This window comes from Gordionus sp. m RMFG-2023, chromosome 2 (assembly GCF_954871325.1).
Source record: "Gordionus sp. m RMFG-2023 chromosome 2, tfGorSpeb1-WG-v2, whole genome shotgun sequence".
NCBI lineage: Eukaryota > Metazoa > Nematomorpha > Gordioida > Chordodea > Parachordodidae > Gordionus > Gordionus sp. m RMFG-2023.
Window position 1 is genome coordinate 33,005,396 of NC_088776.1, and position 25,870 is coordinate 33,031,265.

A 25,870-nucleotide genomic window follows, 5' to 3' on the forward strand; every position below is an offset into this window, starting at 1 on the left:
ACCTTTAGCTGAATCAAACTATAAGGTGAATTTTCTATAGCTGAGCTCACAGAAGTAATTTTTATTATTATAGCTAATATAATCTTTAAGTGGATGTTAATTCGAAATTATTATAAAATCAAATTAGCATAATAAGCTTTATTCCTAAAAGTTGTTTCAATAAATTAATAATTTTAGTTCAAAAAATATCGATGTCGTCGTTCCTCTGCTTATTTGGCAGCAAATTTAATACCCCGAACCAATCGTTTTAGAAAAATGAACGTCGTCGGTTTTTAGACTGTCGGCTCACAAGTCTCATTATATGATACCTTTAAAGCAACGACATACAATAATACTAAGACTGACGATGCATTCATAATAATGCATTTGAAAACGTCGTTGAATGCAAATCAGCTGGGCACGCCATTTTGGTAACCCACTTAGTATTATTCTTATGTTAAAAACTACTATTAAATTATTAACTTGCCTCCTTGTTATCTCGATGATCAGGCAATTCTTTAATAAAATTTGCGTCAGACATATAGGAATAAATTGGTCTCTCGTTAAAATGTTTAAATAATGATACGGGTAATCTAAATGGTCTTCCCAGCTGTTTTCATTTGATGAATGCTTCGTCAGTCTATATATCATTATATGTCATTACTTTAAGAGATTTTTTCCTTTAGCACCTTTTGGACACTTTTTAAATGATATTGAAAACTTAAAAATTATATAAAATTACTAATATCATTTGATATTTTTGCCTCTATTCATTTATGGATTTTTAATTCTATTGCTTCATCATATAACTATATTATATTCAAAACACATTTTTATACACTTTTAAAGGTGGTTGATAATGGGGTTAATATTTAAATTCGTTTTTGTTTATTTCAAAGTTCATAAATTTGTTTATTTTAAAAGTTATAAAGATTGTAAATATTTTGATTTACCATTAAATATTTGACATAGACTTTATCATACAAAAGTTATAATTAAATTTAATTATATTAAATGTACATTTTTTAAAATTGTTAGGAATTTAAATTATTTGCAAGCAACATAATAACTATTAACCCAAATTTTAAAATAAGGATTTATTAATTACAAATACTAAAATTAAAAATAGTTACATATGAAAATATTTTATTATGCTACAGATCACAATATAAAGGATGATAGGATATTACTATGAATAAAATAAAATATCACAAGTCTGAATCTTCCAATCAGACTAAAATTGGTAAATTTTTTAGCTATTTATTTTTCATATTTTTTCAAGAATTTGTTGAATTTTTTATAGTATAACATAAAGGTATAATGGGAAAACACAAGAGGGCACACCTTTGAAAGTGTGGAAAAAATTTCATGACCTTTTTCATAAATTTTCAAAATATATAATGGGCATGGTGTGCTGGCTATCTGTAAACATTAATAAATATTTTTTAATTTTAGCCTTATTCACTTGTCATATTTTATTTTACCATTCATTAACCAGGTGAAAATAAATATAAAAGTGCATTTTGCTTTTTGAAAATTCCAAATTTAATGTGTTGTATGCTAATACAAAATATTTTATACAATAATAATACAATTAAGAGTTATTGCACAAATGGTAAAAAAAAATGGCTTCAAAAATCTAAATTTTTTTTATCTTCAAAATTAAAAATTATTTTAACACCAAATAAATCTTAGAATTCATCATTAAAATTATTTAGCTCAAAATATTGATTTGTATCGAGATACTATTTCAAAAAATTCTAATTTGACTAAAAATTATTAATAATCAATCATATTAAAAAATAATTATAAATAATATACTAAATTTTACATGAATATTGTTTAGACAAAATTATTAAGGTACTAATACTAAATATTTTTATAGTTATTGCTTTTAAAAGTTGTTAGGTCAGCCCATGCAAATAGGGGAGTGGCTGCCAAAATAAGATAATTTTAAGGGCTACCAAAAAAAATTTATTGTAGAGTACTAATTTTACTCTAAATCAATTATTTTTAGCTCTTCATCCTAATTTACTTACTAACAAAGTTATCTTTTAGATTTATGAAAAAAATCTAAATATATCATTAACGAAATTACCTTAAATAATTATTTGGATATCATGATTAGTTTGCCTTTAAGATATAAAAATGTATAAACCATAGTGTCATTATCAAGATTTTTGAATGGGTACTAAAGAAGACACTTGATTAGGCATCTGTTTCCAATGAGTTAATTTTTTGGATATAATTTGATGAGGGTGAAAATAAAAACTTATTTCCCATAGTAAATGATCTAAAATTAGAGTAATCTTTATAAATAGTATACCAATTTTTATTTTAAACTTTTTTTGATATATTTTCAATTATAAGTGAATAAAATATATATTTTGATTTTTGATATAAAAAGAATTAACAATATTTAAGTGCTGGGCCTGACCCAAAAACAAGCCCACTTGCCAGAATTTTTTTTTTAAAAATTATGAGCCAAGCAATTTATGCAAAATAAATTTGAACTGGGCAAGACAATCTATACTTAAAATATTAGGCAGGGCCTCACAAATCTCTGATTTTTCTAAAAATTTTAATAGACCTGCCAGGGCATTAAAAATTATACATTAGGCTAATTTTTTGATGAAAACTATTTGGAAATATATTTCAATAAGCTTATTTCTTTGTATTTTAAGAACTGTCTAACTAAAATACTATTCTATTTATTTATCTATAAAAAAATATATAGTAAATTTACAATAAAATTTAATAAATTCACAAAAAAATGAATTATTTTAGATCTGATACAATACAAATAAATGCATAATACAGATATCAAACACAATTTATTTATAAATATTTGTTGTAGAAATGATAGCTATAAAAGAAAGAGTCTTTATATTGGAAAAATAATAATTAGGATATAGATATACATACAAAAAAATTTAACGGACTGGGGTGGACAATAAGATGAAGGCCCATGGTTAGACCATTAGCTGAATTATCTGTGTGGCTCTGGCTACCTCTTTGGGATTATCACTCAATCTAGCCAACAATTTTCATTTATTTGTTTTACCAATGTGTTAATTACATCAAAATAAATGTATACCAAGGGTCACTATGCTGAATCCGTTCAGATGATGACAAAACAAATAGTTTTTACTTTTTAAACTGCTATTTGGCGATCACACTCTCCTAGCATCTCTCACTCAAGGACCTGGCTATGAATACTTAAACACCATTCCCTCTAAATATCTTGATCTCGAGCTGAGCAATCAGGAATTTGGCTTCACCTTGGCCATTAAATGTAAGAGCTTCTACTCTCTTGAGTGCGCCAAGTGTTAGTAAGCCAATCTGGCGGTTTCCCTTCAATGCACTTTAGTATTGGACGTCAGACATATAAGATGCAATATTCTAATCAAACAGACCTTACACACTGAAGGTTTTCCTGCAAATTTATAACCACCTAAAAATATGATTTTTTAAGAACAAATTTTTTAATAATCTAGAAATAAGAGTGGGTGGATATCATCAGATTGTACATAAATTAGAATCGCTGATTCTGGGAAATTTTAAGTTCCGAATTTTCCGATTTCAAACTGTTATCAACAAATACTCTAGAATAATGTGATTATTGAAAGTAGGTCTGCCTAATCAATCATTAAAATTTTTAGTCACACGAATTATTAAAATATGCAAAATAATCATAATTTATCATTTGTCAATTCTTTTTTATATTTATATTGATTGACCAATATTTAAAAATTATACAGTCCTAAATGTTACAATGCTACTCTTTAATCTTTTCATTTATAAATTATATTTTTAGATATAAATTTTTATCTAATTCCTGTTCTAGAAAGAGCAAATTTTATATTTAAAGAAAATTAAATTTGTTGGACGAAATTTCTGTTTTGGTTTTTGAAGTCTAGTTATAATCCTTCTTAAATGCGATTGATTCTCTTAAATATATTTTATTATGTATAAGGTTAATTATTTGTAATATTTATTTTGGCACATAAGGTATTTTATCGAAAAAATAAATCGCTCTGGCCTATGCCTAGATTACTAATGTGCTTTTTATACATTTTTTTAAAATGAATAATTATTTAATAATTTTTAAAAATTTGGAAATAAAATATAATTTACTTAGTTTTTTAAAAAATTGCCATTTTATAATAAACGTTTTAATATTAATAAATAATTAATCAAATATGTTAAAGGCTGAACTCAGAATCAATTAATGAACAAATAGTTAAAATAAAATTGCTCGTTTGAAATTTGCTAAGTAAGCCAAAAAAAATTCCTATAATAAATCGAATTTATTTATTTTTTATAACAAATAAATAAATGTCCTTTTTGTAGGAAAGGTAAAATTTAGTAAAATTGTATTAGAATTTATCAATTCCAGGACTTGTTCTTTTACTACTAAATTATTTAATACATCGTATACTTCATTTATTTTTTTTACAAATCCTTTAACAGCCAATTATTTTATTATACATATATTTTATTCGGATTCGGAATTAGTTTGTAGTGTATTTCTTATTTACATCAATGGCAAATATGAAGAAAAAATTTAAATTTGGTAAATAATCGATATATATATATTGCTTCTATGAATTTTTTTAAAAATATTCAAATAAAATCATTTGATCAGCTAGGCAAGGTCTGTCAAATTAATTTTTCAGGTAATAAAGGTTCTACGATAAGCGGGAATAAAACAATTCTATAGTGCACCTAAATATTTTACCCACACGTTTGTTTAAAAATTATTTAATGAGTTAGTTTGTTTTTTAAATTTATTTTAGTTATTAACGTTGAATGTATTAAGCCCAAAAAGTCAACATAAAGATCCGAGCTTGAACCTAAAATTAAATAAAGAATTCGGGTTCGGTTAGGCTAAAATATTTGGCCAGAGACACGGGCTTTTTTTAAAACAAAGAAAATTTTGTCGTTATCAAATAAGTTGGATATTGTTCAATTAATTTTTTCAATTAGAATTTATGGGCCTGGCTAATAAATAAATAAAATCGGCAAAAAAATAGAATTTTCCGGGTTCTAGGCTCTTCCTTATTGTACTTTGCTTGAAATTTTTAAATCCTTTACGCCTCTGGAAACTTGATTTTTAAGATAATCTAGTTATCTTATAATATCAACTAATTCTTTTTTTCTCTAACTTCTAGTTCATTCATTTCTACCAACTTAGCATTTAACTATTTGTTTATATTATTATTATGCAAACTTATCGATTTTTATCCAGATTTTTTTTCCATTTAAGATATTTTAATTGGTTGGCAAACCGATTTTTAATATTATTAACATGTGATCAAAATATTACTAAAAAGATGTGCATTCAAAATTTAACTTTTACAAGTTGGGAAGGTGTTCGATCTCTTTTTTTTAAATTTTATTTTTGTATTTCTTATTTATTAATTTATAAATATTTTATTTTTTTGAAAAGAGATATCTAGCCATTTTCTGCATTTTTATTTTTTGTGTTTAATTTTTTTTATTTTTAAATTTAAAAAAGCCTATTTTAGATTAATGCATAATCGTCGCTTGAGCATTCAAGTAAAATTGATTTCTCTTTATATATGGATAGAAAAAATATTATCCCTTTGACGCTTATATTCGTCTTCTTAAAAAATCACACTTTTTTTGGATAAGTCTTTGTCTTCGCAGGCAATTAAAAGAATGCACGAAAATTTGCAAAGAAAGACACTCACGTCTGTTTATATTGTTTACAAAAATTTGAGATAACGAAAGACAAAGCCTAATATTTTTCTTTAATTTTTTTAGATCGAATTCTGATCTATTTCTAAAATGTGAGTTAGGATCGGACACAGAACTTTGAAAATAAATATATCGGTTCTCATAAAAATTTACGAATAGTCGGGCATGAAAAAGTAGAGTTGGCTAGACATCTAGCAAAAACTACTAATGTAAATGCCGGGAACTTTCGAGGGAATTTCGGCCTTTCTATTTGAATAATTTGCATGATGTTGTTTACTAAATTCACCTGCAATAATATATCAAACCAAGTGACAAGAAGAGATACCAGAAAAGAAAATTATTATGATTTTTTGCCAAATAATTGCGTGTAAAGCCTTTGGGGTCATTATTTTTTTGGATACGTTTATTAATGCATCATAAATATCATCAACTTGATTTATGATGGCCTTTACATTCTCCTTCTTACACTCACATTGCGTTTCACGATTTTAATGTAAATTTATTCACATTATCCTTCAAAATTTGCCATCGCTGAAAAGCAGAAAAGCGAGTATATATTTGTTGGACAACGCCAAAAATGGTTTGCGACTAGTTATGATCTTGTTTTGTCATCAAGTAGCATATTTAAGCGGTTACAGCCACAAGGCTTAACTTTCTATTGCACGCTATACCAGTTAAAGCGTAAAATTTATAATACTCATTTTTTTTACTCTATATATATATATCTAAAGAAAGTAACAATTTTTTTCCCCGAATTCGAATATTTCTAATTTTTTTGGAGTATGTTAACTAGAATACACAACGCACATATAAGGGTAAAATATATTCATTTTATTCTCGAAAATTATATAATGTATAAAAATGATATACAAATGCAAAAAAATCAGTTTTTATGAAATAAAGTAAAACAATTATTTGCTGGGGTAAAACATAATGATACTCCGCATTTGTCGGACGCCACTTTTGTAATGTCCTTACAACCTGGTAATTTGCACCTGACCTTTTTGTCATTATACTTCAGCCTATGTGCAAATTGGTCTTTCTGAATTTCCGAATTTGGTAAACACTGTGCTGTACCTTTTTTACACTTTTATATATTCAGATTGCACCGATATTCGTCTATTACTCGTTGTTGAATTAATACTTTAATTTCCTTTACACAATACTTCTGCAACTGATATTTTAAAAGTTAGGAGCGACTCCTGCTCCTTCCTGGGAATTTTTAGCAGGTTACAATCCTTCCGATATAATAGCCATGTATTAGCAAGCATCATGTCAAATATATGAAAAGATACTCGGTGATACCATTTCTGGGACTTGATATGAATCCTATATAATGCTAGTAGGGAATCTATAAAATCCACTCCACCCATGTTTTTATTGTAATTTTTAACAATGGCTGGACATTTCATGTTAATGCTTTTCCTTTTTTTTCGATCGGTTTCACGTCAGATATTGGGTGGGCCCCTATAAAGCTGCTCATTAAACGGAACGATTGTCAAATCATTTGATAACAGATAAATCGACTCTATTGATCACCATTTATTTCAACAAAACGTCCTCTTCCTTTTTTTTAATCTCTTGATCTGTCGGCAAAACGCATTTTTGAGGCGATTTGCCTTAACCGTTGATACATATTATATTCCCCTTTGCGCTAATATAGTAAGTTTATGCTAGAGAATCAATTGTCAAAGCAAAACTTATAATTTTGATGCAATGGGACTGCGACAACCATGCGCAGAACTGAATTCCCACAAGCCCCTATATCTGGCATACCTTCAGCTTGGAGAATCTTCCCCTTCATAGTTATAAATAATACCATCATTTTTACATAATAAAAAAAATTTAAAACCCCACTTTTTAGGTTTTTTGTGGTTGTATTGTTTCATCCTACTTTGCCTTTTGAAAGGAACAACTTGCTCATCGACGCATAGATTTTCTCTTAGTGTAATTTCTTTTAAAATATCTTGTGATCTTCAGCATAGGTCTTATTTTATGAAGAACATCATACCCTTCAGTCCCAAAAAGACATGCTTTCATGTTGCCATTTAGGTGAAAACATGATTTTATCAACTCCCACCTTTTTACTGACAATATAAGACACATTCGTGATTCTAGTATTAGCCGTCCAATATAAACGATGGCAGATTTATAATGCTCATATAGAACAAAATTCCTATGAATTGTTCTAATTCATCTAACGATAAATTAAGGTGTTTGCTTATATCTTTTTGAATTGCATATAGATTAGATTGTAGTACTATTGTAGGAAGTATATTTCCCAACAAAAATTTGAAGTAGTATATCGGATTTTTAACTTAATTGGCAAAGAGTAAACTGTCTTTCCAATCTGGGGCTACTCGTGGGACATTAGTTAAAGAAGATTTCCATATATTTCGTCATCCTGACATCATGGATGTCTTAAGTCAGTCTCTTGCTTTCAATATCCGAATCATCTGATTCCGCTAAAAATATTTATTATAGCATAAGAAATACTAAATTTACCAGTGTCACATGGTATATATTCTTCATCAGACGAATCACTCAATTGAGAATCCTCACTATCTACCGGTATTCTAAAATTTATATCACTAGTCATTTAGCTATAAATTTATTTGATAAAATTTTTAATAAATATTTTATTATAACAAAAATCTTCTAAAGGCGCATTGTTAACCTCAGTTAACATATCATATTATTAGAAATAAAAAATGTATTATTATTTAAAATTTATAAAAATGTAATAATTATATAAAATATTATTTTTACTAGATTTCAAATATTTATAGATCCACTAGAATTTGAATGATATATAACGAATCAAAATACGAAAAATAAATTTAAATTTCTAAGGTAACCATTTTATAAAAAGTGAAAATTAAATATATAATATTTGATAGAAAAAATAATGTTATGTTCATGATTGACGTCTTTATTATAAAATATATACGTTATTTACAATATACAATGCGCGTAAATCAATTATAACAATATTTATAACAAAATATTTAAGACGTTGCCTCAGGTTTACACGGTGCAATAGAGGGTAAACGTTTGTGATTTATTTGTAATATTCGAGCCTGAACCCCTTTATTGTATCCCCTTATATTTGATCCATTATCCTAACTTTGTTCACGACAATTTTTTTTATTCTTAGTCCTAATTTTTTAAATAATGTCAAAAATGCTTATACCCGGCCTAGCTAAATTAAATATAACGGGCCGGGCCGGGCTTGAAAAATTAGGCCCGATGCAGATCACTATGCCTGATATTTATATATAAATTTTCTGGTCCCTTAAATTTTTTGCCCAGTCCGGCCCGTTATATTTAATTTAGCTAGGCCGGGATTTGCCGATCTCTAATACATAAATTAGAAACTAAAGTGGAACGCTATAATTAAAAAAATGATTAACTTTTAAATATTAACGTTTGCAGCACTGATATATTAAATTGTAAATTAATTAAATTAAGTTCTATGCTCTTCTTTTTTTGTTACGGAATATTAATATTTTTTAATCATAGCCCATATGTCTTCTATACAATTATCGACACATCTGTGCGCCGAAATAGAAATCGGTGGTTATTATTATATTTTTTTATATGCGGTTAACGACGCCGTCGAGTTTGCTAACACCTAATAAATTTACGGTTACCTCGGCAACCTACATTTTCTAATAACTATTGAAATATATTATTCATTATATGTATATAATTTATTTGGGCATTCGTTGCTTTCTCCGAAAATAGATGTATAAAAAAATATCAATTAAAGAATTGCCTTTTTTTTATCAATATATATTAAAACATTATATAAATTGAATGCTAACAAAATACAAGGTAAGCGATATGAATAGATTAGTAATAAAATTTCGTATAGATGTAAATAAATATTACCCAACGATAAAAAGATTCTTTCGCCAGATGTACCTGTTGCAGGTTTGCAGATAAACAGGGACTTTTCTAGCTAATTATCAGGTTTAAGAAGCTTCATTCATCTTTTCTCCAAAAGTTTAGAGCATCTTGTTCTGGTTTATTATGTTGGTTAAGTGGAATGTATTATTCCTGCTCCAGTTAGCGTATAATCGTTATAGTTACATTTTAAAAAGGCAATTCTAGTTACATTTTGAAATAAAAAATTCTAGTTACATTTTTTGGAATGTAATTAGTTTAAACCGGGCTTGGCTCAAATTATTATTTATCACAAATTTAATTTTTTATATATCGATCCTGACAATAAAAATTAAATCTATTAAATAAAGTAATATGAATAAAAATTAAAATTGGTTTTGTATTATCATTCGTTTAATATTATTTTTTTTATATATATAACTCCGGGCCTGGGCCATATATTTTACTTGACTTAGGGTCGGGCCTCGATTACAATTCTTTCTTCGAACTGGATTGGTTATGAACCAGATGAGAGTATTTATTTATATCGCATAATATTACAGATTATTCTTAGGCTCCAAAATACTTTGAAAAATACCTCAAATTTTTTAAATTTTATAAATTTTCGCTAATTAATAAAATTATAAAACATGTCCGAAATCTTCCATTATTTTTTTTACTAAAAACAAAAAAAATAAAGAAAAAAAAACGAGAATAAAATACGAAAAATAACATACTTTAATATTACCTACTAGTTTTTAATAAAAATTACCCAAATAAATTAATTTTTATTCAAATTTATCAATTTCTATTATTTTTTTATAAATGACGAAAACTGATTTAGAACACTTTATTTTTACATTAAAAGTAGCTTGTTATTTTTTTCTTCAAGATTTATTTATTTATATTTTTTTAGATTTTGGATACAGCCATAAAAGTAATATTTTTTCATAAAGTTCGCCTATATTGGGTCTTAATGTTTTTACTGTGACTAAGTTGGTATTTTTATTTTCAAAACTACAAGATTATAAAATTTAAAAAAAAATGCATCATAGACGCCGCCAAATGGTATCCCGAGGAATTTATGATTTTGATCGATTTGGAAACCAGGGAAATAGAGATCGAATTTACTCCTCCGCCTCTCTACTATAGATTGCGTTACTTCGAGCTTGAACTTTTCAGTGTTTGGAATTCGGAAAATAAAAATTTAAAAAGGGAGGTTCTAGGAGACAAACAAGAGAGCAAGCTCAAATATCAAATTATCGATGTTCAAGTTTAATTTTCTAAATCAAATACATTTTAATGGATTAGGTAGATATAGCGACTGAGCATTTATTATTTTTATTATAAAAAAATGGCTCGGTTACTAACTCACTTACCGATTAACATTAAGGACCTTGCAACCTGAAATAATGTTTTACATTCGCGAAAAGTCATGAACATTTTTTTTTATTGTTGCGCTTATTTTTCCATGATAATAAAAAAGTGTGGTACCAATCACTTTTATGCTTTTTAATATCGATAATTCCCTATTTATGCATTATATCTCTAGTCTATGCCAGACAATGCAACCATGGTCAAATCATTATTTGAAAAAATACCCCTTGGCACGTATCATATCACCGTAAGCTTCACACATCCCATTAATTTTTTATGTATCGTTATTGTTTATAATACCCAGTTTAGCTCATTAATTTAAATTTGAATCTATATTTTTCTCTAATTTAGTTTTACCGAACTTGAAAAATCCGTGACACGAATATTATTTAATAATGAAATAATATTATATTTTTTAGTTATATCCCTCGTCTTACGTAAATGGCGAGTGCCTTTGCACGATTGAATACCTGCAATGCTCCTGCTTGATGAACGAATCCATAGATTTTGAAATGCCAGATAGTAATGCGATTTTGGATGCATAATGAAATTCATTTTTTAATAAGCCCCTCTTGATTATTTTTTAAATTCATTATTTTCCAAAACTCATAGATTAACTCGTAATATCATCTAAGTTTTAAAGACAGTGACTTTAGTATTAAAAAAATGTAATACAATTCATTTTTCAATTATTATTTTTTTACAATTGAATACCATAAACATAATAAATTAAATAGATATTTATAAATGAAACATAAAAATGTAAAAAAAGGATTAGTTTGTTATAAATAACCTAGTTATTTTTTCGCATAAATGTTGAAATTAGACGTATAAAATTATTTATTAGTCATAAATGAAACAGCTCGGCCACAAATAGTCTATCAATGTTTTCATTATTACCCCTTTGGCTTTATGCCATAAACGTGTTATTATTTAGATTTATTAACCATTCGCTACGACTCTGATTTGCATAAATCTTGGCTGGTGTGATTTTTCAATACATCATTCTGGGAATTCGAATTATAATAAGGGTTGTTTTTTAATTTAATATTTAACTTTTCAACGAAGCAGACATGAAAATTGAAAAGATTACGAAAACAATTAGGGCCAACATAATTTGAGTCACTATGGCCGATTATTCTATATGATCGACTACATAAAAAATATTATGAAAATAACCAACTCCAATTATTTCTAATTTTTAAAAAGATTAAAATATATAGAAAATTGAAAATGGTTTTGTTGTATTCTCATATTATAAATAATTTCTCCTAACAGATGTATTAACTTCGAAAGTTATTTTGAGGTCCGTGAAGTTGGCGCCACAATTTTTGATTTTCAATGGTTTATCAGTTGGTATGATTTGTACCCGATTTGTACCGTTTTCAGTTCGATTTGTACCATCACCGTTTTTGAGATATTCAAAGAACAATATGGGGGGCCAACTTCACGACAGCCCCCCAAATTTTGAATTTAAAATTAAAAAGTGCATAGGTCGATAAAGAATGATTTGTATCGTTTTCAGTTCGATTTTTACCATCACCGTTTTCCAGCTATTGACTGTTAAAAATATGGCGCCAAAAATAAAAAACACTCAAAATTTATTTTTTTAAAAATTTTTTTAACGTACAACGATAGAGAATTTTTTTCTCTTCCTAATAATGCCTCAAATTAAGCTTTATCTTCATTATTTATTTCGGAAATCAAATTTTAAACCTTATATTATAGCGTGAAGTTAGCCCCCCCCCCCCGATATTCAAAATTTGAGATTTTCCAAATTTTTAAAACGGGATTGATTTGTACCCGATTTGTACCGTTTCAAACTCGATTTGTACTATTACCGTTTTCCAGCTATTGACCGTTAAAGATATGGCCCCAAAAATAAAAAACACTCAAAATTTATTTTTTTAAAAATTTTTTAACGTTCAACGGTAGAGAAATTTTTTCTCTTCCTAATGATGCCTCAAATTAGGCTTTATCTTCATTATTTATTTCGGAAATCAAATTTTAAATTATATTATAACATGAAGTTAGCTCCCCGATATTCAAAATTTGAGATTTTGAAAACGGGATTGATTTGTACCGTTTCAAACTCGATTTGTACTATTACTGTTTTCCAGCTTTTGACCCATAAAGATATGGCGCCAAAAATAAAAAACACTCAACATTTATTTTTTTTAAATTTTTTAACGTACAACGGTAGAGAATTTTTTTCTTTTCCTAATGATGCCTCAAATTAAGCTTTATCCTCATTATTTATATCGGAAATCAAATTTTAAACCTTATATTATAGTGTGAAGTTAGCCCCCCCCCCCGATATTCACAATTTGAGATTTTTCAAATTTTTAAAACGGGATTGATTTGTACTATTACCGTTTTCCAGCTATTGACCGTTAAAGATATGGCGCCAAAAATAAAAAACACTCAAAAATTTTTTTAACGTACAACGATAGAGAATTTTTTTCTCTTCCTAATGATGCCTCAAATTAAGCTTTATCTTCATTATTTATTTCGGAAATCAAATTTTAAACCTTATATTATAGCGTGAAGTTAGCCCCCTCGATATTCAAAATGTGAGATTTTTCAAATTTTTAAAACGGGATTGATTTGTACCCAATTTGTACCGTTTCAAACTCGATTTGTACTATTACCGTTTTCCAGCTATTGACCGTTAAAGATATGGCGCCAAAAATAAAATACACCCAAAATTTATTTTTATAAAAGTTTTTTAACGTACAACGGTAGAGAATTTTTTTCTCTTCCTAATGATGCCTCAAATTAAGCTTTATCTTCATTATTTATTTCGGAAATCAAATTTTAAACCTTATATTATAGCGTGAAGTTAGCCCCCCCCCCCCCCCCCCGATATTCAAAATTTGAGATTTTTTAAATTTTTAAAACGGGATTGATTTGTACCCGATTTGTTCCGTTTCAAACTCGATTTGTACTATTACCGTTCTCCAGCTATTGACCATTAAATATATGGAGCCAAAAATAAAAAACACTCAAATTTTTTTTTTTAACTTACAACGGTAGAGAATTTTTTTCTCTTCCTAATGATGCCTCAAATTATGCTTTATCTTTATTATTTATTTCGGAAATCAAATTTTAAACCTTATATTATAGCGTGAAGTTATCCCCCCCCCCCCCCTCCCGATATTAAAAATAGTTTGCTTATTTATAAATATTTTTCAAAAATGGACACATCATTAAGAATATTACTTTATTATATATATAAATAAATATATTTACAAAAATAAACACAATAATATATGATTTCGTTTTATTAAAGAAATATAATGATGGTTATTTTGAAGGTGTTTCTTTTGAATTTGTAGGTTATAATTCAACAGTAGTGTTTTGATTCTTTGATTGCTCCATCAAAGTCTCACATTTGAAAAATTATTTACTTCTGCTATGATTGTAGATACAATCTAAAATAATATTAAATTTATAGATTAAAAAAAATATATTTTACTGTTCAGATGGCACCCATTCCAAAAGAGCCAAAAGTTTATCATCCAAGAGCGTATTTATTTTTTAACTAGAAACCTTTGGTGTAATTTCTTTTATCAATGTTCATAAATATTTACTAATTTTTTGGTAACCTTATCCTATATTCTAAAATGATATAATATCAATTAATATATTATAAAATGATATAATATAAATTACAATATTCTAAAAATATATAAATATAAATTAATATATTCTAAAATTATATAAATTAGTATATTCTTAAATGATATAATATCAATTAATATATGAGATAAATTATACATACAATTTGGTATACATTTCAATTTTAGCGCAAAATTATAAAATAAATCAAACCAGTAAGCTTTTTTTAACGCTTACAGTAAAAAAATCTAATTTCCACAATACCATCTAAAATGCATTATAAGCTCTTCAAACGGAGCGTAATAACATATTTATGTATTTTATTATCCAAATTTTATTAATAAATCATTTATTGTTATGATAATTATACAAATCCAAATTATTATGTAATTTTTATATAGTTAGAAAATAAATTAATACATAATATAAAATCTATATCAAATTATAAAAAATTTAAATTGAGAATAGATTTCAATATAATAATGATAGGATATCAAATAGTGTATATATATATGCGGTCGATTTTTTTTAGGTATATTAAAAAAAATTTTAACTTTTAAATTATTAAAAACCTCCCATACATTATTGCGACGTAGGCAATAAGCGGATATAATGACCTAAAATATTTGGATCGTTTTGCTCATTGCCTTCATAAGCTTTACACCTCTAAGGGTGTAAATAATTTGATCAATTTTGATATAATTTGGTATTGTTTTTATATCAATTAAAGGGTATTGCCCCGTTTTTAATGTAATTTCTAATAATATATTATAACGATTTAAAAGTAAAGTAGAAGATAATATATAGTTACAAGAAATATTTGAAATTTTTTTTACATTACATAGCCCTCTATCTATAGGACAGGCTAAATAATCATTAATAATTGATTCTAAATTAGATATATTATTTATATGTTCAATTGAAAATGATAAAATGCCATTTTTGTAAATTATATTAAAACATGACTCTTTAGAACACACGACACTTTATTCCGTCATGTGTTCAAACATACCTATTGTTATTATTTTGTTAATAAGTGCATATATATTAGATTCAGCCGCAATATGGTAAACATTATTTGGTAAAATATTTGCCTTAAATAATTTGTTTAAAATGTGAATGCGTTGTTTATATGCATTTAAAATATGCTTATTAGTTAAACTTTCCCCTATATTTGTTAAAGAAGGGGATGTTAGAGTCATATAGTTTTTGTAAGCCGGGCTATCTATATTAGCTGATGTTATTAGTTGAATAAAGGCGCCTATAGCACATGTATTCGTCGTCGTGTATTTTTTTCCTTCATAACTTACCGATCCACATAAATTCCCATTTTTGAGAAGGCGAACTGGATAGTGGTCTTCTTTTGCATCACCGCTAATATAATGCCAATAAGATCCCCTTCTTTAACAAATATAGGGGAAAGTTTAACTCATAAACATATTTTAAATGCATATAAACAACGCATTCATATTTTAAACAAATTATTTAAGGCAAATATTTTACCAAAATGTTTACCATATTACGGCTGAATCTTATATATGCACTTATTAACAAAATAATAACAATAGGTATGTTTGAACACACGACGGAATAAAGTGTCGTGTGTTCTAAAGAGTCATGTTTTAATATAATTTACAAAAATGGCATTTTATCATTTTCAATTGAACATATAAATAATATATCTAATTTAGAATCAATTATTAATGATTATTTAGCCCGTCCTATAGATATAGGGCTATGTAATGTAAAAAAAATTTCAAATATTTCTTGTAACTATATATTATCTTCTACGTAACTTTTAAATCGTTATAATATATTATTAGAAATCACATTAAAAACGGGGCAATATCCTTTAATTGATATAAAAACAAAACCAAATTATATCAAAATTGATTAAATTATTTACACCCTTAGAGGTGTAAAGCTTATGAAGGCAATGAGCAAAACGATCCAAATATTTTAGGTCATTATATCGCTTATTGCCTACGTCGCAATAATGTATGGGAGGTTTTTAATAATTTAAAAGTTAAATTTTTTTTAAATATACCTAAAAAAATTCGACCGCATATATATATATACACTATTTGATATCCTATCATTATTATATTGAAATCTATTCTCAATTTAAATTTTTGTTATTTTTTATAATTTGATATAGATTTTATAATATGTATTAATTTATTTTCTAACTATATAAAAATTGCATAGTATAATTATCACAACAATAAATGATTTATTATATATAAAATTTGGATAATAAAATACATAAATATGTTATTACGCTCCGTTTGAAGAGCTTATAATGCATTTTAGATGGTATTGTGCAAATTAGATTTTTTTACTGTAAGCGTTAAAAAAAGCTAACTGGTTTTATTTATTTTATAATTTTGCGCTAAAATTGAAAATGTATACCAAATTGTATATATAATTTATCTCATATATTAATTGATATTATATCATTTAGGAATATATTAATTTATATAATTTTAGAATATATTAATTTATATTTATATAATTTTAGAATATAGTAATTTATATTATATCATTTTATAATATATTAATTGATTTTATATCATTTTAGAATATAGGATAAGGTTACCAAAAAATTAGTAAATATTTATAAACAATGATAAAAGAAATTACACCAAAGGTTTCTAGTTAAAAAATAAATGCGCTCTTGGATGATAAACTTTTGACACTTTTGGAATGGGTGCCATCTGAACAGTAAAATATATTTTTTTTATCTATAAATTTAATATTATTTTAGATTGTATCTACAATCATAGCAGAAGTAAATAATATAATGTGAGACTTTGATGGAGCAATCAAAGAATCAAAACACTACTGTTGAATTATAACCTACAAATTCAAAAGAAACACCTTCAAATTAACCATCATTATATTTCTTTAATAAAACGAAATCATATATTATTGTGTTTATTTTTGTAAATATATTTATTTATATATATAATAAAGTAATATTCTATATGATGTGTCCATTTTTGAAAAATATTTATAAATAAGCAAACTATTTTGAATATCGGGTGGGGGGGGGCTAACTTCACGCTATAATATAAGGTTTAAAATTTGATTTCCGAAATAAATAATGAAGATAAAGCTTTATTTGACTCATCATTAGGAAGAGAAAAAAATTCTCTACCGTTGTACGTTAAAAAATCTTTTAAAAAAATAAATTTTGAGTGTTTTTATTTTTGGCGCCATATCTTTAACGGTCAATAGCTGGAAAACGGTAATAGTACAAATCGAGTTTGAAACGGTACAAATCAATCCCGTTTTAAAAATTTGAAAAATCTCAAATTTTGAATATCGGGGGGGGGGCTAACTTCACGCTATAATATAAGGTTTTTGATTTCCGAAATAAATAATGAAGATAAAGCTTAATTTGAGGCGTCATTAGGAAGAGAAAAAAATTCTCTATCGTTGTACATTAAAAAATTTTAAAAAAATAAATTTTGAATGTTTTTTATTTTTGGCGCCATATTTTTAACGGTCAATAGCTGGAAAACGGTGATGGTACAAATCGAACTGAAAACGGTACAAATCATTCTTTATCGACCTATGCACTTTTTAATTTTAAATTCAAAAGTCGGGGGGCTGTCGTGAAGTTGGCCCCCCATTTTGTTCTTTGAATATCTCAAAAAGGTGATTGTACAAATCGAACTGAAAACGGTATAAATCGGGTACAAATTATACCATCTGATAAACCATTGGAAATCAAAAATTGTAGGGCCAACTTCACGGACCTGTTATTTTGTTATTATTATATAAAAAAAGAAATTTTAAAGGATCATTCATTGATTATTATAAAAATTTATGCTTAATTTATCTTATAAGAATAAAAATAAAAAAAGAAATATAGTTATAATTTAATCATAAAATTTATATAAAATGTAAAATTTCCATAATTATATCGGGAGAATTCACATTACAATGGAACGTAGTTTACTCTTTTTTTCGACTTATGAAAATTCTGGTTAAAGCTAGTTTTTGTCTCTATTATTAACCAGCAGTTGTCAATATAGGGCAAGGAATACTACTTGATTTAATTGTCACTGGAATAGTTTATTTGGTTTTTAAAGGATTTATAAGAATATTTTTATAGTAAATTTTATATATTTTAATGTGGAAGTAGTTTAAAAAAAATATTTTTACTAAAAAATCAGAAGTGGGTATGGAGTGAACTGAAAAACTAGAATGGAAGGTATCGCACCATCTTAAGTTTAAATGTGCCTGTTTCTTAAAAAAAGATTAATTCTCACTATCTTAAACCGATTCACTAGCAGCTAGCAACCTTTTGATCATATTCCTTATTTATATCATATACGGGTATTTAGCCTATTTTGATAATCTTCTTCTTCACCTTTTTTTAAACTTATATCTAGTAATTTTGAAAGCATGATTTTTTAAAAAATATTTTAAAGTTCTTAACGACGCCGCCACATGGGGTAAGTATCAAAATGTGGAGCTGCTAGGCCATCCCACCACTCAAGGACCTCTATCATTATTACCGATCTCCCAGCAAACATTGATCACTAAAGAAGATCGCCATGCGCATCATTACAATTATGCAGATAATGATACACGCTTATCCGGTTTATATTCGAAATTTTATTTGAGATTATGCTAATTTTTTTCTATTAATATTAGAAATATTTGCACAATACCAATTTTTTCTATCCGATCCATAGAATGAAATTCATTTTCCCGACTTAACCCGTAAAAATAAAAATATACAAATTTTAGATCTTACCCCAAAAAAAATTAATTCTAATTTCCTCACCTAAACCGTTCGTAAAATCAATATATTTTTTTTATCTGAAAGATTATTTATTTTCTAGTATCATATAATTTTTAATTCTGATTAATTATGGAAAAAAATTCTAAGCGAAATAATATGCCTCTAAAATTATTTTTAAATTGTAGAGATTTATTTTATAATTATATTCTTCCGTATTTCTCATTTGCATAGCATTTGGGTTAGGGAAATTCAGTGACAAATCAATAGCGATTCGGCTGACCCCTCTCGATTTTTTGAAATAGTAAGCAAAGAAAGGTTAAAGTATCCAAGAAATCGCCTAAATTTTAGCCTCCTAACATTAAAATTTTTGGAAATATTAGGGTTCAAAATGGCAAAAACAATGTATTTACCAATATCTGCCTTTATTCAATTAATCATATCTTAAAAAGTATATAAATGTAGACAAGTTTAATATCAAAAAAAAATTTTGATTTTTTTAATTCCGGCAATCTTATTTATTAATAAAGAAAAAACTAATTTTTGGAAATAATACTTCTTTCAATATAAAATTGTTAGTAATCTTTACTAAATTTCTCTTTTACATTTATAAAAAAATTTGGTTTGGTCGCGTCTGCTTTCATTTTCAAAATCGATAAAAATGATTAGATAAGTATTTAATTTTTTTCCCAAAAGGAAGCGTCTTTAAAATTACATATATTAATCTGTTTTTATTAATGATTTTTCTTAACGTATTTGATATAATTTAAAGGATTGTAAGTGAAAATAACAATCAATGTGGATTTTAATCAATAAAAGAATTTTCAATCTATTAAAGAAATTCAATTTACTACATCATTTAATGATAAAATTATTTATCCTTATACAGGCGCGTAACCAGCGGGAGAGGGGGCAGCAAAAATTTTTGAAAAATTATAATAGTTTTTTGTATTGCAAAGTGTTTTATTTCAAATAGGATATATTCTATTTTAAATTTTATCAGTTAAAATTAATTTAAATATGTTATCCTTGTGTATTAATATTTTATCCCGCGAAAATTTAAAGTAGATTTTCTTACATTTTTATTAATGGATAAAAATTTTATCAACCAAATAATATTATATTTAATTTATCTCTGCTAATAACTATGATTAGGTAAAATTTATAGTGTATGAAATGTTCAGATATCCTATGAGGAAGAATTTGCTGAATAGAATTATTTCTGAGACTTCTTGTCCTACAAAAAAAAATAAACTGCAAAAAACTTGCCCGATAAGATGGAGCCTTAGACATCTGCGTTATACCATTTTTGGATCTAGAAGAACCTTTTTTGACTGCTCTTTAAGAAATATAAGAATTACCTGAACCAGATATTTCACCTGAAGCTGATATATTATTAGATTTAATACGACAGCCGATTTTTTTGCATTGGAATATATTAATAAAATATTTGCACAACAATTTTATGCAATATTTTTCAAAAAAATGATATGGATTTGGTCGAGGTTATGAGAATCGCGAATATTATTATATTACAACTTAGAAAACTAAGAGATAATATCGACTCATAATTTTACGAGATTTGTGTGATTGTTGAGGCGAAATTACTATACAAATAAATCATCACAGTATTAACATGAACTCAGTTGAGTATTACTATAAAATAACTGTTATTATTCCACTTTTAGATACATTTATCAAATCAATCAACGATTTGTGATTCATCAAAGGTTCTATCTAATTTAACAAATACTATTATAGTAGAAATTCGTCTGAAAATTAAATAGTGATATTGAAAAATTAAATAGATAGCACAATTTTATTCATAAGATATAAATGTATCTGAAAGCCAATTAATTTTATAATTTAAATTTTGGCATGAAGGATTAATAGACTCCAAGTAACCCATGAATCATTGCATACTTTAAAATACATTTTATAGCTTTTTCCAAATATATTAAGGTTATTATATATTTTTGAAATATTGTACAATTTATTTTATTTTTAACTGTCTTAATATATTTTGTAATGCAGTTTATATATCTTTTACTAATCAATCTAAATACATCAATTAATCATCATACACAATTAACAATATATTTGAATACAATTAATCATATTATTAAATTAATTGCCTTTGAGGTTAATTAATTCTATTACAAATTTATCAACAATACCTATTAGAATGGGAGGATCTTTTCATCATTATGGAGAATAAAATCTTATCTCAGTAGTGCATCATAAAATTGACTGAATGGACTAGCTCCCTTAATATACATATAGATTTAATCCCCAATACAAAATAACTTATTGAAAATATGGCGCAATCGCATGGAAGATTAAATTTCCATTATGAACTATATTTTAATTAAATTTTTAAACATCATGGAATGTTTACTTTATATTTATTGTGATTTTACCGGTTTATATAGCTATAATGTTTTTTAACATTATTATATTTGCTATTAAATATTTTTGTATTCCAATTTTTATTATTTGTCGGAAATTTTTATTTTTTAAAATATGATTGGCTATAATGAGAAAATTCCTGGCTACACGGCTGTCCATATGGCATTTAATGAATATTAATAAATAGTATGTTTAATAGAGTTTAGTGTTCTTGATGAATCGGAATCATATGTATTACATATATCCCCCCCCCCCCTTTCCACCAATTAAAAGGTTGTTATAATGAATATTTAAAAAATCTGATATATAACTAACTTTTAAACTATTCTAATTTTTCGGTAGCACATTTATTTACTTTCTTGTGACGACATTATATAGCCTCAGCCACTAGCCATTAACGGTGAATTAAGATCATTTTGGCTAGTAAATAGTGTCATCTATACTTGGAAATGTAAAGGAATTTGGTCAGGAGGGGTGTAAAAAACTTATATGTCTTCCTGTTTTTGATTTTTCCCTAAAACAAAGGCTAATCATCAATTCAAACTTCCTTTTAAAAAAAGGCTCTTATAGTCCTTTTAGAACCTTGCACACTTTAAACAGGTGATTGCCTAAGACTTGATGTGATCAATATCCCTTGGCCCTGGAGGAATCTCTTATTTGGGATTATACATGCTTCTCAACCTTCCCCTTCAGTATAAATATAAACAGCTACCTGCTTATAATCAATAAATATAAAAACCATCTGCAATTTTATATTCTCCCGGACAGCTTACGCTTATCATCTTTAGTTTAATATTTTTTTAGCTCTCAGATCCTTAGGCAGAACACAGACACACAATTAGATACTTTTAAATTCAACCTTGATTTAATGATATCACAATTTAAAATTATAAAAAATTATTTTCTCTACCCGACCCATTCCTGAAATAAAAAATAAATCCCAAGTTACATCTAGTTCTGGATTAGATCGAGTTTTACCGACCTCTAATCGAATGTTTATTGCCAAATAAATATTAATATTTTTATAAACTTATCTTTTTCTTATATGCGTAAAAATTAAGTTAATACATTAAATCAGTGGCCCCTACACTTTCTGAGTGAATGAAGCAGAATACCCCCTTGGAAAGTATCCCCCCCCCCTCGAAAAAATAATAATTATTTTATGACACCCATAAATTTCATAAATAATTTTTATTGCATCAATTTTTAATATATAATATAAATAAAATGCAAAAAAAATATACTTTATAAATATTATTTTAAATTAATATTTTAGATAAATTAGGGGAAGAGAAAGCGAATTTATAATTTCATCAATATTTAATTGTTTAAATAAAATTTTTTCCATTGATAATATGGTTAAATTATTGAGAAATGAATCTTTCATGGTACTACGAAGTCTTGTTTTAATTAATTTAATTTTACTCTTGACTCTTTCGGCAGTACATGAGGTTGTAGGAAGTGCAGCATAAAACACACCTATTTTAAAGCTAAAATTTTTTTATATTTAATGATGAAAGTATATATATACCTCTCCTTTTTGGATTGTAATGTTTGAAGTCTAGAACTTTCAAAATCAAAAGGTAGATTTCTATCCTTCATAAAATCTTGTGCCTTTGAAAAAACATCCAAAAATTCAGTGTTATTATCTATTAGATTAAAAAATAATTAAGGCAATAATTTATATTATACTTCTCAAATTAATCAAGCAATCTTTTGCCAATTGAATTTGATTTATTGCAAACCCTATATCCTTCGAAATGGTTTGCAATTTTGTACAAGCCAAACTTGTTATCAACAATATTTTATCCAAAACACAAAGTGATAAGATAAAATCAAATTTTTCTATTCTAAAGACTATAGCACTAGCCATAGTGGAAGTCGCAGGATCTTCAGAATCCTTTAAATTTGTTAAAGCTGCCCTCAAGGCATCATAAAGTAGAAAAAAATTTACAATAGCTTTTATGACGATAGCCAGCTTCTAAATGAAAAAATCTTTTAAATCTAAATAAATAAGGTACTATTACCGAGTGGTATTCTTGATGCGTAGAAATCGTTGCGATTTTTTCAGATCATTACACTGACATTTTTCTGAGTACCTCATATCTTTTTACACCATTAAAATCTCATCTAATATTCTTAGTTCGAAGTTCTTTAATTGATTGGCATAATTGAACAATGATTAAATTTAATCGATGACAACACCAAATAAAAGCTGCCTTTGGCGCCTCTGCTCTAATCAAGGCCTGCACACCATTGATTCTTCCATTCATGTTTGAGGCGCCATCATAACTTTGCCCAATTAGAAATATAAGGGGTAAATTCATCGAACCGAGTTTGGATATTATATTATGCTTAATATCGAGACCTGTGGTATTTCCCGTACAATATATGTCAATCAGTCTTTCAACGGGCTTCGGCGTCTCACTATTTTCAACATATCTTACTATCAAAGCTATTGCTCTGTGCATCAACTATGATTGAAAAGCACCTGTTAAATGTAATCTCATTTTGAATTTTTTTTATAACCATATTTTTCATGGTTTCAATGAGAATATTTATGTTATTATATGATAATAGATTGATTATAATTTCGTTTTTAATCCCTTATATTTTTTATACCTTTTTCTTTCTTCATTTTGTTGTAAATACATTTTTAGTACAGGTTCAGAATCTGCAATAAGCTTAATAAGGGCCATCATATTGTCTTTTTGTTGCCTGTTCCCCCAGAAGGCTTGGTTACGAGATATTAAATAATCTAAACATCTTATTATTTCTTATGATAGAACGGTTATTATCTACACATTCTTTCTGGGGTGTTATAAATTTTAATATAAAATTTTTATTGTGAGAAAGCCTTCCATAATCGGCCATCATATGTGCCTGTGAAGATTCTTGCAGAATAATATCACGATTAATATTCTGCCATTTATCTAGACCTTCATATGTCCATTTTGAATTTGTGTGTGGACCTCCAAATAAGAGACATGTTAAGTAAAAAACTTTATTCTAATACTATAAGTAATCTAGCAATTTTGTTATTGTCAATATTAGTTTTTTCATAAAAGCTTTCATAAAAGAATCTGTTTCTATTATTATTATCTTTGGGGAATCAATAATGTGAATCCCGGAAAATAAATCCCCGGAAATTAATTCCCCGGAAAAAAATCCCCAGGAAAATAATTCCCAGGTAAATAATTCTCCGGAAAAAAAATCCCCGGAATAAAATTCCCCTGGAAAATAATTCCCCGGAAAAAATTTCCCCACTATACATTGAATTGCTAATGCATTGCTAAACTGCATTGCTAAAAGGCAATCAATCATTATCAATTATAAATCAATCAAAAATTTATTACGTATATTTTTTTAATGATAATTTTTTAAACTTTTTTTAAAATATATTTAAATCATTTTTTTATTATAAATGAAGAATACTGATTAAATGATATAGTATATAATTTTATTTTTATTTAATATTATTAATAAGAAATTTATTTTTCTAGCTTATTAAAACAAATATACATTTTATTCAATTTTAAAAATTAACAAATATATATCCGTAAGAGGGCGTTATATGTTTTAATATGTATCATTTTAGGAAACCGGAATGATGATTGGATAGCATTTTTTTTATATTTGGGTATATATATACATATGAAAAACTTAAAAATTAAAAATTTTTTTTAGGTTTCTTTGATGTTTAATGAGTAGGTTTAGAATAGTAAAACAATGGAAATTTTTTAAAGTAAATATTGCTGGCGTTATTTATCAAAATCTCTTCATTTTTGTTTTATACGTGTATATTTACGTGCTAAGCATTATTCTAAAAAATATTTTGAAAATAATTTGATTTGACCGATTGCCGAGCTCAAAACCGATCACTCACTAAATATTCGATTGACCAAATTTATTAGGAATATAATTTGAAAAATGTTGATTTTCGTTTTATATATCTATAAATACGTATAAAACATAATCCTAATAATTCTTCAGAATTAATTTTATCAAAATTTTTAAATATTTTATTTGAGAATTATTATTTCGTTGATTTATTTATAGGGAATTTTTTCTCCTAATTTTGTAATTTTAATTATCTTAAAAACGGAGATTTTTTTT

General features: G+C 26.4%; 1 protein-coding gene across 2 annotated transcripts in view; it reads left to right on the forward strand.

Moving 5' to 3' along the window:
- The first annotated feature begins 720 nt into the window (after nt 1–720).
- The window catches only part of LOC135925393 (uncharacterized), a 40,607-nt gene continuing 15,457 nt past the window's right edge, over nt 721–25,870 (forward strand). The window contains exons 1-6 of one of the 2 annotated variants that reach the window (XM_065460684.1): nt 721–843; nt 1,140–1,222; nt 10,647–10,864; nt 11,144–11,215; nt 11,388–11,490; nt 19,032–19,202. In XM_065460684.1, the coding sequence (XP_065316756.1) occupies nt 1,171–1,222; nt 10,647–10,864; nt 11,144–11,215; nt 11,388–11,490; nt 19,032–19,202 (616 nt within the window). In that variant the 5' untranslated portion in view covers nt 721–843; nt 1,140–1,170. Of the gene's footprint in view, nt 878–1,139; nt 1,223–10,646; nt 10,865–11,143; nt 11,216–11,387; nt 11,491–19,031; nt 19,203–25,870 lie in introns of both variants that reach the window. The other variant, XM_065460685.1, reaches the window with a different exon arrangement.